Source organism: Parasteatoda tepidariorum, chromosome 3 (genome assembly GCF_043381705.1).
Source record: "Parasteatoda tepidariorum isolate YZ-2023 chromosome 3, CAS_Ptep_4.0, whole genome shotgun sequence".
Lineage (NCBI taxonomy): Eukaryota > Metazoa > Arthropoda > Arachnida > Araneae > Theridiidae > Parasteatoda > Parasteatoda tepidariorum.
This window is the reverse complement of record NC_092206.1, coordinates 49,806,686-49,818,918: the sequence shown is the minus strand read 5'-3', so window position 1 is coordinate 49,818,918 and position 12,233 is coordinate 49,806,686. Positions and strand designations below refer to the sequence as shown.

General features: G+C 27.1%; 2 protein-coding genes across 5 annotated transcripts in view; one reads left to right on the top strand and one right to left on the bottom strand.

The window, feature by feature from the left end:
• LOC107455395 (Synaptotagmin 4) overlaps positions 1 to 3,440 on the top strand; it is a 48,841-nt gene extending 45,401 nt beyond the window's left edge. For both annotated transcript variants that reach the window (XM_016072948.3, XM_016072947.3), the window contains exon 5: positions 35 to 3,440. In XM_016072948.3, the coding sequence (XP_015928434.2) occupies positions 35 to 342 (308 nt within the window). In that variant the 3' untranslated portion in view covers positions 343 to 3,440. The remainder of the gene's footprint in view (positions 1 to 34) is intronic.
• A 2,971-nt stretch (positions 3,441 to 6,411) lies between these two features.
• Positions 6,412 to 12,233, bottom strand: part of LOC107455378 (Lon protease) — a 31,332-nt gene continuing 25,510 nt past the window's right edge. For all 3 annotated transcript variants that reach the window (XM_043047348.2, XM_043047347.2, XM_071178615.1), the window contains exons 18-21: positions 11,446 to 11,611; positions 10,052 to 10,263; positions 8,491 to 8,655; positions 6,412 to 6,627 (exon numbers count right to left, since the gene is read on the bottom strand). In XM_043047348.2, the coding sequence (XP_042903282.1) occupies positions 6,484 to 6,627; positions 8,491 to 8,655; positions 10,052 to 10,263; positions 11,446 to 11,611 (687 nt within the window). In that variant the 3' untranslated portion in view covers positions 6,412 to 6,483. The remainder of the gene's footprint in view (positions 6,628 to 8,490; positions 8,656 to 10,051; positions 10,264 to 11,445; positions 11,612 to 12,233) is intronic.

The window sequence follows — 12,233 nt, the reverse complement described above, 5'->3', positions numbered from 1 at the left end:
CGTTGTTTTAAAAGCATTCTATTTACTTCCTTAGATCCATATGTAAAAATTTATTTGCTCTACAACAACCAAAGGATTGCCAAAAAGAAGACACATGTAAAGAAGCGAACTACCAGCCCAGTCTTCAATGAATCTTTCGTATTTGAGGTTCCTTACAATGAGGGTCTCGAGAATATCAGCTTGGAGTTTTTGGTTCTCGATTGGGACAGAGTCACTAAAAACGAAGTTATTGGAAGGCTAGAATTGGGCCCAAAAAGCGGAGGCCCCGCACAACAGCACTGGAATGAAGTGTGCAATGCTCCTCGTCGTCAAATAGCAGAGTGGCATAAGCTGAAAGAATGATAAATCCCAAACGCAAGAGAACTGTTTGAAATGTAAATATGTATATGTGTTTAGTGTAAATGGTGCACCATTAGCATCTGATATTATTTATGTCTGTTGATTGTTCGTGGTTTATCAGGGTCAATTTAAAATTTGTTTCATGTAGTTGGTTGTAATATGAAAGTAGGCATTGAACAGTTGAGGATTTTAGTGGTAAAGTCTGGAAATTGTTGTGATGTTTTTGCGGAAGAAAAAAAACCCATAACATCTTTGTTGAAAACTCATTCGATTGAATATTTAACCATTAATCTTACATTTATACCATATTTGCGTGCAATTTTTCCAAACCAGTTATTTGCCGAAAACAAATGTGTTTTAAACTGGTAAAGGATAGTGCTGTATTATTTAATATTAAATGTTTTTATTTTTAATGCTAATTAACAGTCTGTTTGAATAAAAAAAACATTGCAGACGTTTAAGTTACTGCCCAATTCTTTTATCATGAATGCTTCATATGATTCTAACATTAGTGTTTAAAAAAAATAAATTCCAACCAAATTGAAAACTGAGTAAATGTTTTTGAGACTCAGTTCAATAAATATTATTAATTGAGTTAATGCCATCCTGTAAAACAAAAACAAAATAAAACTAATTTGGATGGGCAATGAAAAAAAAAATAATAATTTGATAAAGCTATAGATTTATACCGTTCTTTAAAAACACAAATTACTTTAAATTTTATCTTCCTTTTTTGTACACATAGATAAATAAAATATACTTTGAAGTACTGAAAGTTTTTTCAACGAATATATTCAAATAGCCAATTTCAAAAAAATTAATATAGAACAAGTAAGCTATTAATGACCATTAAAATTTTTATTTTGCTATATTTTCAAAGCTAAAATTATAACGTTCAAATATAGGTTAAGGTCGAAAAATGTGAACTGGTGATGGCAATTTCATACTTCAAATATTACAGATATAGCAGTCGGGAATTTTATGTTATGTCCACATTATGCAGTCTCACTTTCATAAAAAAATAAATAAAGTGTGCTCTCTTTCAGACTAAAACAGAATTTGATTTTCTTATTATTCATTATTTTGTAACTTTTAAGATACACTTTCATACGTTAAAAACATGGTTAAAAGGATATCTTCTATTCATAAGGGTTTACTTTTAGCAATAAAAGGAAAGCTTAAAAGTTACGATTTTAAAATAGTATGATACACTTTTCAAGGTACCTTTTATTATCATGTACCTTGTTGTTGGACTAGCTTCACAGCTTAGTTTAATTAAAAAGTGAAGTTATACTACGTGTGTGCAAACTTGTAAGTGAAAGCAACACATCATGATTGGGAATGTAAAGCAGCATCTATTACTAAATTGTGAATATTCTTAAAAATATTAAATGTACTGATCCTTCTTCAACAAACTGTTAAATTTATAATAAATCTATGCAAAGCGTTCATGAAGAAGCTAATCAAATTAGAAAACTAAGAAACGTCTTTATAAGTAGGTTACGAATATTACATTACTAGCATGATGAAATGCAAGACATATTACGAGTTAAACAAACATAGTGTGTTATTTATATCTTTGAAAAATAAGTAAATATTATGGCTTCTGGTGCACCTCCAACACTATGTATTGAACAAGTTTAGACTCTCCGAAATGACATGTTTGTCTTTCATTCTCAGTGGCTTCTTTATAAAAAGAAATATGTTTTATGATATATTTTTGTTTCATAACCCTTGAAAATGTTTACAAATTTAGAACAATGAACCCTCACTTTGTCTCACCTCATGTGCTTCGTGAGAAAATAATATATGAATTACATTTTGCAAACAACCTTTGAACAAAATGAACAATTTAATACCATATTTAATAAGTGTACAATGTAAATTTTTGCATGTCTGGACTATGGATTCCTCCGGCATATATGTGCAGTGGTTCATTTTGTAAGTCATAGAGCTTGAATTAAAATTTACTGCGCTGATTAATACTATTTTCAATACCATTTTTAGTCTATATGATGCAATGTTAGATACTCTTTCCCCGTTACTATCATGTAAATGTCAACCCGCATTGTTATCTAAGCACCTACGCAGTGTTTTGGTGAATGTGAGAGCATCTAGTGCAAATGAGTGCAATACTGAATGTATCAAAAAAAGTGTTCGTGGGTCTCGTTACACAGCGATGAACAGTTTAATGATAACATTATAATTCATAATTGAAAAATACCCCAAAATCCATTCTTAAATTCCCCCTTAATATTTCTAACCAAATTTTTTTAAAATTCAAATCACTTAATTTTGAATTTGCAACATATTTATCAATTATGAAAGTATTTTAGAGAAAGAAAACAACAAATATTTTTAAAAAAAATGATAATATAAAATGTTATAGAAATTAGAAGGTATACATTATTACAAAAGTTTTCGTTTAATGCAATCAACCTTTAGAAAAAAAAACTTTACAAAGAAACATTTAGCTTTCAGAATTTATCAAATAAGTAAAACATTTTTAAGCATTCAAAAATGTTAAAAGTATTACTATAAGACTTAGCTCTTTTCAAAATAGGAGCTTAATAATGCTACCATAAAAATTCCTTCAATTACTTAAATTTATAATTCTTTTTATTCTGGTTATCATCAACTTTATTAAAATATCCTAATTTGATTGCAGTGAAAGCAAATGGAAATATAAAAAAAAAAAACTAATATTTAGTATGTAGGAATAAAGAATTACATATGTTGAGCTATAATGAGAATGATAAGGTATGATTATAACTTTTGTTTTTAATTTAATTACTTTTTACTTTCAAATAAACTAAAAATATGAAATGTAAGGTTTTTTTCCCATTCTGGTCTATGCATGAATGTGTGCTTGATAAAAAAGTAGGCTTCAAGTTTTAAGTTGCTGATGTTCCTCGCATTTTTATTATTATTTATGTTATGGATACTATATCTAAAAATGTGTAAAAAGGAAACAAGATTGTAAATGAAAAGTGTAACAATGCAAATAACTCATGCAGAAGGGGCAGAGAAATCAAAATGAATGTTGATATAACTCTGCCTTGTAATTTTAAAAAGTGAATAAAGAAATTTGTGATGATTCATTTGAAGTGGAATTTTTTTTTTTTTTCACAAAAAAGTTTAAACATAAGAACAGATCTAGAATTCATCATGGCTATCAACTATGTGATTACTTAAATCTTTAAACAGCATTAATTAAACTTTAAATAGGTTTGATTTTTTTAAAAAAGCTTTTTTATATAAAAATAGTGAATATTGGAGGAAAATTTTATAGATTAATTGTACGATTAATAATACGATTACTAATAATGTATTAATAATACGATTAGGGCAGCAAAATATAATGGAATTTGTGACTTAAAATTATTTCTAAAGATTATATATATATAAATATATTTCAATGGCAGGCACTTTGGTCTTATTTCCCATTGGCCTCAGAATTGCTACTTTCTTATCGTTACCCAGTGGGCACCTGTGGCTAAGTCACAGCGGTGGAGTAGCGACCCCCACATCATACAACAATGTAACCCGTTAATAGGGCGGGTTACATTCTCACAAAAGAAAGGATATAGAACAGAGAGAGAGAGAAAGTTACATCCATGCCTACGGTGGAATTCGAACCCACAACCACTGGCCCTGTAGTCCAGTACAGTAACCACTAGACCATTGATCGGCTTCTAAAAATTATATAAACCGTTTGTAATTAGTTTAGTATATTAGGTTATCTTTTTGCCAACATAGATTTTTTTAAAGCTTCCTCATGAACTTGGTGTTTTTTTTATTTAAACGATTGAAAACTCCTCATGCACCACAAAGTATAGCACGAGGCTTACAGAAGTAAGTAGAAAACAAAAACAAGAAAATTTACATTAAAAACAAAATTCCGCAAGGCAGCAAGATTTTTGGTAGTTTTGACCAGTTCTAAAAAAACAGGCGGCCAACAAATAGAAAGACGCCTCAAATCAGTCTTTAATTTAATTCAGGCACTCACATACAGATTGCAATGAAGAAGAGTGTGCTCAGCATCCTCATCAACATTGCCGCAAGCACAAATTCCACTGGTCACCAGATGGAAATGAAATAAATATCTCTTAAAAATTCCATGTTTTGCTAAAATTTGGGTTAATTTCGGCAAGTCACGTGTGCTATATTCTTTCTCCGTTAATGGAAAAATTCATAGGCGTTTTTGTAACAATGGATTGGGGAGAATTTTTAACTGTGACTTTCAAATTAGTGTCTGCTTGCAGAGTTTCCGTCTTATCAGATATACGTCTGTAATCATCTGAAATATTACTTAAAACCCTTTATATATTTCAAAGCATTAAACAACATTTTTAAAAATATTTTTTAAAATAGAATTGAATATTTTGATTTACAAATTATTTTTAACGATTTCAGATTCAATAATGAAGAGTTTTTATTTTAAAGATTGCATTATTTAAAATTTCAGGCTCTTATGATTACATATTTGAAATTGTTACAAAATGACCCAAGTACTTTTAAAGATTCCTCGTGAATGACACTAATTTGAAATTCACAACGCGAATGGGGCGTAGCCACTGAAAGGTTTGAATGCTAATGTTTACCTCATGAGTAAGGTTAACTCCAAAGCAAGGGCAGTAGTTCAGTCATGTAATAAACTCTTCTCTGTGCATGTTGGTGAAAGGGAAAACTTTTTTGCACGCTTACGTATCATTTTTTGTTTATATTTAGAGCAATGATGAAGCAGCATCACCAGGAAAATATTTATGTCTTGGTTTTAAGCTCTGACAACAATTAATTTAGCCACCTTACAAAATGAAAATTTGCCCAGCTGCCTATCACAAATCTTTTTTACAATTTCGATATATTTATGCATCAAAAAACACATCTAACCTGCTCATGAAACATAAGTCCGTATAAAGAGTATTTCTATAAAAACAGTTAATAGATAATATAATTGCAATTACCTTGAAAAAAATTATAATTAATTAAAGATAGTGGATTTATTTTGAGAAGTAATAAATAACAAACATGAATTCAAAACAACTACTGATCAAACTGTAATCATAGTTTTGGATTTCAATCCCAAAATTACTTTATAAATGCTAATGAGTAATTAGCAACATCTGCTTTTTTAATTAAAAACCTGTATACCATTGTTCAATTAGCATATTATATGTAAGAAATCATCATGGAGAGGTTACGAACACATAACCAAGTTTTTTTTTATCTTCTTATGCCCCTAGTTTCTCTCCTCTGCTGTCATTAAACAGAGAGAATCTGCTTTGTGATTAGTCAGAAATAGTTCTATCAAAATTAGCCATCAAAGAGAAACTATCGCACTGTTCGCATGATAAAAAGCATTTGAAATGTTACAATTGAATCATGAAACAGACGTTTTTTTTTTAATAAATTGAATGGAAACCAGTAGTTCAATTGAGTATTGTTGCGGTTGCATAAGGGCTAAAATAAGCATAACTTTTATATTTTTTGTAAACCCCAATTTGTTAAAATGCAGAAGATTCACTATAAAATTACTGCAGAAATTACTTAAAATTGTGAAGATTTTTATTTTCAATTTTAATTCCTCATTCAAAAAATTTATAGTACAGTTAATCGGGATATAGTAATAATTATATTCTAATATAATCATTTTAAATAAACTTGAAATAGCTAAAAAAAGTGTTTTTTGTATTTTAGATGCTTAGCATCATATATTTTACATTAATAAATGATTTAAAACATTGGTACAGCGAAAATTCAAGATGTCAACATTTGAGCCAGGCAGAGAGGCTTGCTCAAAGTAAGTTCTAAGAAGGTTAAAGTTTTAAGATACATTTTCAAAACAAAGAAGATTTTATTCTCATTGTAGAAAATGAGGCATAAATGCAGAAAGCTTCTGTAAAATGTAGAAGAGTTGGCAGCTAAGCACCCAAAAAAAATTTTTTAATGAACTTTTAGAAAATAAAAGCATCTCATTTTATTTTTCGATAAATTGGAATCAAACAATTGTAAGAGAATTTTCGTCTGCTTTACAAATAAGCTTTCAGGAGAGTAAATTGAACACAACAATGAAAAATAAATAAATATTTATTAAATAATTATAAAGACCTATAAAATGTAAACATCTTAAAATTCCATATGCTATTCAAATACAATCTTGTAAACATCCTTGTAATGTTCCACAAAATGTACATCCAACCCTTCAGTTATGAACTTTGCTAAATCAGCAAAATCTTTTTTGTTTTCAGCTGGCATTATTAAAGTAGTAACTCCTACTCGTTTAGCCTATAAAAATATAATAAAATATATGAAAGTAAACCTGCAAAAGTTAATGAAGATTAAAAGTATAAAAAAAAAAATTTACTTGCAAAATCTTAGGATAAAATAGAAAATTAAAGAATGCTTATTTTTTAAAAAAAAGTTACAAAATAGTAACACTTTGCTATAAGCTCATGAATTAACAATATAAAATACACAATTAAGAAAGCTTTTTAGTTGTTATTTTATACTATAAAACAGCAGTTTCCAAATTATTTTTTTTGACAATTTAGCCCTAAATGATTGTCCTTCTATTCCCAGAACCCTGACTTCATAAATCAAGTTCATTAGCAATTATGAATATCTAAATCAAAAAAAAAAAAAAAAAAANAAAAAAAAAAAAAAAAAAAAAAAAAAAAAAAAAAAAAAAAAAAAAAAAAAAAGAACTACCGCTAATTATTAAGATATGTACACTAACATTTATGAATGAAAGTTTTTCATTGTTTTATCAATAATAGTCTTTAAATTATGTTTTACTTCAAACAGTTGCATTCACACCCAGTCTAATTCTGAATTTGAGTTAAGAGTATGCACAAATTAAAAAGAGCTGAATATTTATACTTATCATAAAAGTATAAACATAAAAGATCAGTTATAAACGTTGAAAATAGTTATCAAGGAGTCATTTTTGTATTGTTGAGTTTAATTATTTTATTTTTAATTGAAAAGTGAAACGGAAAATACAAATCATATTTTTCACAAATTCATATTTTTTACATAATTTAACCAAAATAATGTTATTAGAAAATATCTATAATTTAAAAAAAAAAAAATAGATTTATTTTCTTACTGGCATTTTTACTTAAGTAATTTAATAAAAAATAACCATAATATTAAATGAATAATGGATTATCAAATAAATATAATATAATTTCGTATTTAAAAAAAAAAGTCTAAACTCTCAAAATCCTTGTGACCCTTCCACGAAACTAAGGTTCTGAGGAACATTTTTTTAAAATTGCAATAAAGTGTAAAAGTATGCACTTATTTTTCACTCTTTTATACTAGAAATAAAAGTCAATAAGTGAGATTCTGAAAGAAACACCTTACTGCCTAAAATAAGAAAAGTAAAACCCCTCAAAATTTTATATTTTATAAACTTCTGCAAATTAAAATTTTAAAAAAAAATGTATGATTAATCAATTGTATGCAGAATTATTGCATAAAAAAAGAAATGATGTTATTGCACAACACTAAAACAACCCTACAAATGTATAAAGAAAGAGAAAATATGTAGATGTTTCCTGGTTATGTAAATTTATTTACCTAAAAAGGGTAAACCTTTTAGTACAATAAGGCACATTGTGTATGTTAATAAATATATGAGATACAGGGCTTTGAAGTACAATGACCGTACTGTTTTTCTTATCTTGTCTAATTTGAGGTGCCCTCTGTTTGACAGCAGAAATATATTGAAGGTGTACTAGTTTTATATTAGGATACTTAACATAATGTGGCAAATGTATACATAATGCGGCAAACTCTATTCTTTTTTCTTTTTTTAAGTAGAACTGGTGCACTATTCAAATGAAGCCTCAGTGTATTGTAATGTTGGCCATGAATTTAATAAGACATTTATTTGTTATACAACATATATTATGTAATTGAATCTAGTATGTAAAAGAAGCACAGTAAATATAAACAAAAATGGAATTTATCCTTAGATTGCCTGTACTACTTCTTTACAGCTTTATAATGAAAAAAAAAATCTTGTTTCAATGGTTATTTTAAGGCAATTTATAGAATATGTTAAAATAAGTTTAAGGTAAGCAATGAATAATTCAATCACAACAATAATCTTTTTCAAAAGAAGATAATTAAAAAACTTACAGCGATTGATTTTTCTTTAATACCTCCAACAGGTAAAACTTTCCCTGTGAGTGACACTTCACCAGTCATTGCTGTATTTTGTTTTACAGATTTTCCCAGGGCTAAAGATAATAATGCAGTAACCATTGTGCAGCCAGCACTAGGTCCATCTTTAGGAACTGCACCCTGTAACACAGAAGTTTAAATTTTTTTTAAACCTTATCTTTTACATACATAAATTAATATTTTTTCTCGATATCACATTAAATAATACAGACTTAACTTTTAACTGTATTATTGGGTGTTATTACATTAATAGATGTAATTAATTTTACAAAAAGAAAGTTATATTTCTATATATTCATCAGATCTACAATAATGAAATAGTTCAAAATATTGTGATATTGAAATACGAAAACTGAATTTAATATTTAAAGTACAAATTGAAATTTATCTGCTTGAGATATTAATTATACTTCTATGCAATGAACCTATAGCTTGAAATCTATGAAATAGGCAAGGTTTCAAAGCTTAAAAACCTCTAAGCATTATGGAATCAGCAACTATGCCAGGTGAAATATACCATTCCAATATATTATTGCTTTCTAAGACATGAATTAAAAAATTACATTACATTTTTAAGGGATTACACAACGCATTAGAAATTCGATATGCCGTTTCGTGTCTGAATTATACTTCACAAGGTCATAAACTGGCCATAGATATGAACAGCATGTAATTATTGCTAATGGGGTTTTTTGTAAAGAAAGTCAAACTTTTTTTTCTATATTTTTGACTTTGTCCTTCTTCCCTCTGTCACAACGTAATAACACTTCACTATAACCCTACTTGCTTAGTCACAAGTCATGCTATATTATAAAAACGTATCTATCAGTTCAGAAATAAAACACATGTTATAGATAATATTTAAAACTCATTTTTTGACAATTCATTGACAATAAGTTCATTATTGTGCTTTAATGCCATTTGTGAGCATAACAATAATGATTAGATATGTACCTGTTTTAATGAAAAAGGTGAAAAATAATTTTAAAATATTTAATTTGCTGATTTAAATATTTAGATTTGAATCAACTTTCACAATTTCCATAACCCCTCTTCACTAAGTGTGTCATCGTTAATGACTGCCCAAAATATGCACATATTTCCTTAAATATTGAATATAATATTATCATAACAAAGAACTAAAATACTTAATATAAGAAACAATTCAAAATATTACTTTTTATGAAAATAGTGTAACTATAACATAAAAATAAATACAAAACCTGATTCATTTCACATGTTAAAAAACATATATACCATTAATGAGAGAAGACCTAGTTTTTATCAGCAAAAATAATTCAAGTCAAATTTTAATGAGGAGACGATATGGAAAAACACTTTCATCTATACAATATGGGTCTTGATCAAAAAAGAACTCTAATATTTGCTAAAAAAATTTAAGAACTTGTTTCAATATTTTGACACTCATTCTTGTATGAAGCAAAATAATTTTTCAATAAGGGGTAATTACTATTTTTCTACAACTGAACTAAGTTTAAATCTAAAGAATACTTACTTCGGGTACATGCAAATGTAAATGAGCCTTTTGCAAGAACTCATTTTCAGGTTGTTCTTGAAGCAAGAATGACTTAGCAACAGAATATGCAATGTTTGCACTCTCTTTCATGACATCCCCTAAATGTCCAGTGATCTGTAATGAGCCTTCATATTTCTTTTCTTCAATTAAAGGTTTGTACTTAGTAGTTTCTATGTAAAGTGTAGATCCACCTTTAATAAAATGCAATCATAAATGAAGAAAGCACTTTGGACACAACAACTAAAGAATAAGCATTAATAGGAATTCAATAAGGCCAACTCATGTATAAGTATTGATACTGTATTAAATTTTAATTGCATTCTTTTAAGTGAAGGATTAAAAACATTCAAAACAGTTTTTTTAAAACATGTTGTATCGTGTTATGCATTCACATATAGTAACATTATGTAAATTTGAATTACAAAGTAGAATTTTTGAATACAAATTTACATTTAATTGCTTTCAGTTTAAAAAGAAATAAACTGGCAATATAACTGACAAATAAACTATATGAAAAGCATCTACTGCCCTGCTAAAGTAAAATAAAGCAGACAAGAATAAAAGAAACACAAATAAAAAAGTTAAAAAGCAGAGATAAAATATTTTCTTTTCTTCAGTCTATGTCTTGGCACTAGAAAATAATACTAGTTTCTACGACAGAAATGGCAGTTTTATTTTTCATTTTTTTATAAATAAATAAATAAATTATTTTAATTGTTCATCTAAATTTATTATTTGCATTATTTTTTTTTTACTCTTGCAATAATTAAATTTAACTTCTGGTGCATTATTGAAATACTCCAAAGAATGGTGATAAAAAAAAACTAATAAATAATAATAAAAGTGCGATAATAAATGTTTAATTTCATTATGGGAAGGAAATAAGCATGAGGACAAAACTGCAATAATTGAATCACTGCAACAGTAGAAATTTTTTTTTCTCTGTACTTTAAATTTAATTCTGGTTTAATGTTCACTGGTAAAAGTATTTATACCATTCATTCATAATATATATGAATGGTATTAATAATATCATTCCATAGGAATTCATAAAAGTTTTTTTAACTTGGAAATTTCAGGAATCATTAATTAATGTTAAATGATAATATCTACTAAAGTAAAAAGTTGTATTCAATTTAAACAGTTAAAAATTGATTATTAAAAACCATTACAATATTATTAATTCAAATAAAGAAACCATATGGATAAATTTTAAACGTTTAAATAACTAAAATGGTTTAATGCTCTCACATAATACTTAATAAAAATTTATGCCACAGTTAAGAAAATAGAAAAATTTATAATATAGAGAAAATTTCATTTCTATTGAATAAACTTATACTGTCTAATATAAATGACTTAAAATTTTATACCCATAGCAGTCCAAGCCAATCCCATCACAACACCAGGTGGAGTACTTTCATACAATCGGTCATGTGTAAAAACTGGCTTGCCAACATAATCTTGTAGGTTTTGATCAGTAATCTCTACTGTAGAAATTTCTTGTTTAACTATACTATATGCAGTCTTTCTAAGAATCTGAAAATGAGAGAGAAACTTAATGCAATACTGAATAATTTTATGAATTAAACAATTAAAATAGGGTTGTCAGTAAAGTACAGTGCTTAATATATGAATAATTCTCTATAAAAGAAATGAATATATATTAGTTTTTCCATAAAAAATAAAACATAAGCATTTGACTTTTTAAGTTGTGAAATTTATAGTAATGTGTTGGGAGAGATGTTTTTCCAACTCAATGCAACAAAACTGGAACTGAAGTAATATTCACAAGATATAAGTTTAATATCATTCATAATGACAAATTATTTAGCGATTGGTAAAAATTATATAATAGTTTTCTTTCTTATAAGGGAAGAAGACACCATTAAGCTGTATTCCAACTCACAATATTTTTTTATTCTATAAAGTGAACAATTTTACAAATATAAAGATGATATGATTTAATTTATGGAATAAACAATAAGTAAATTCAATTAATTCTCTATAAATTACTATGCATTTAATAAACATTATTTCTAAATATTACATGCTAAAATAGAAGGCAATTATGAACATTTTTGTTCTAATTTAAAGTAAAAAATTGGAAAAAAAATGAGAGTATACAGTTGTTTCAAAATTATCAAAGAAATATAATGGA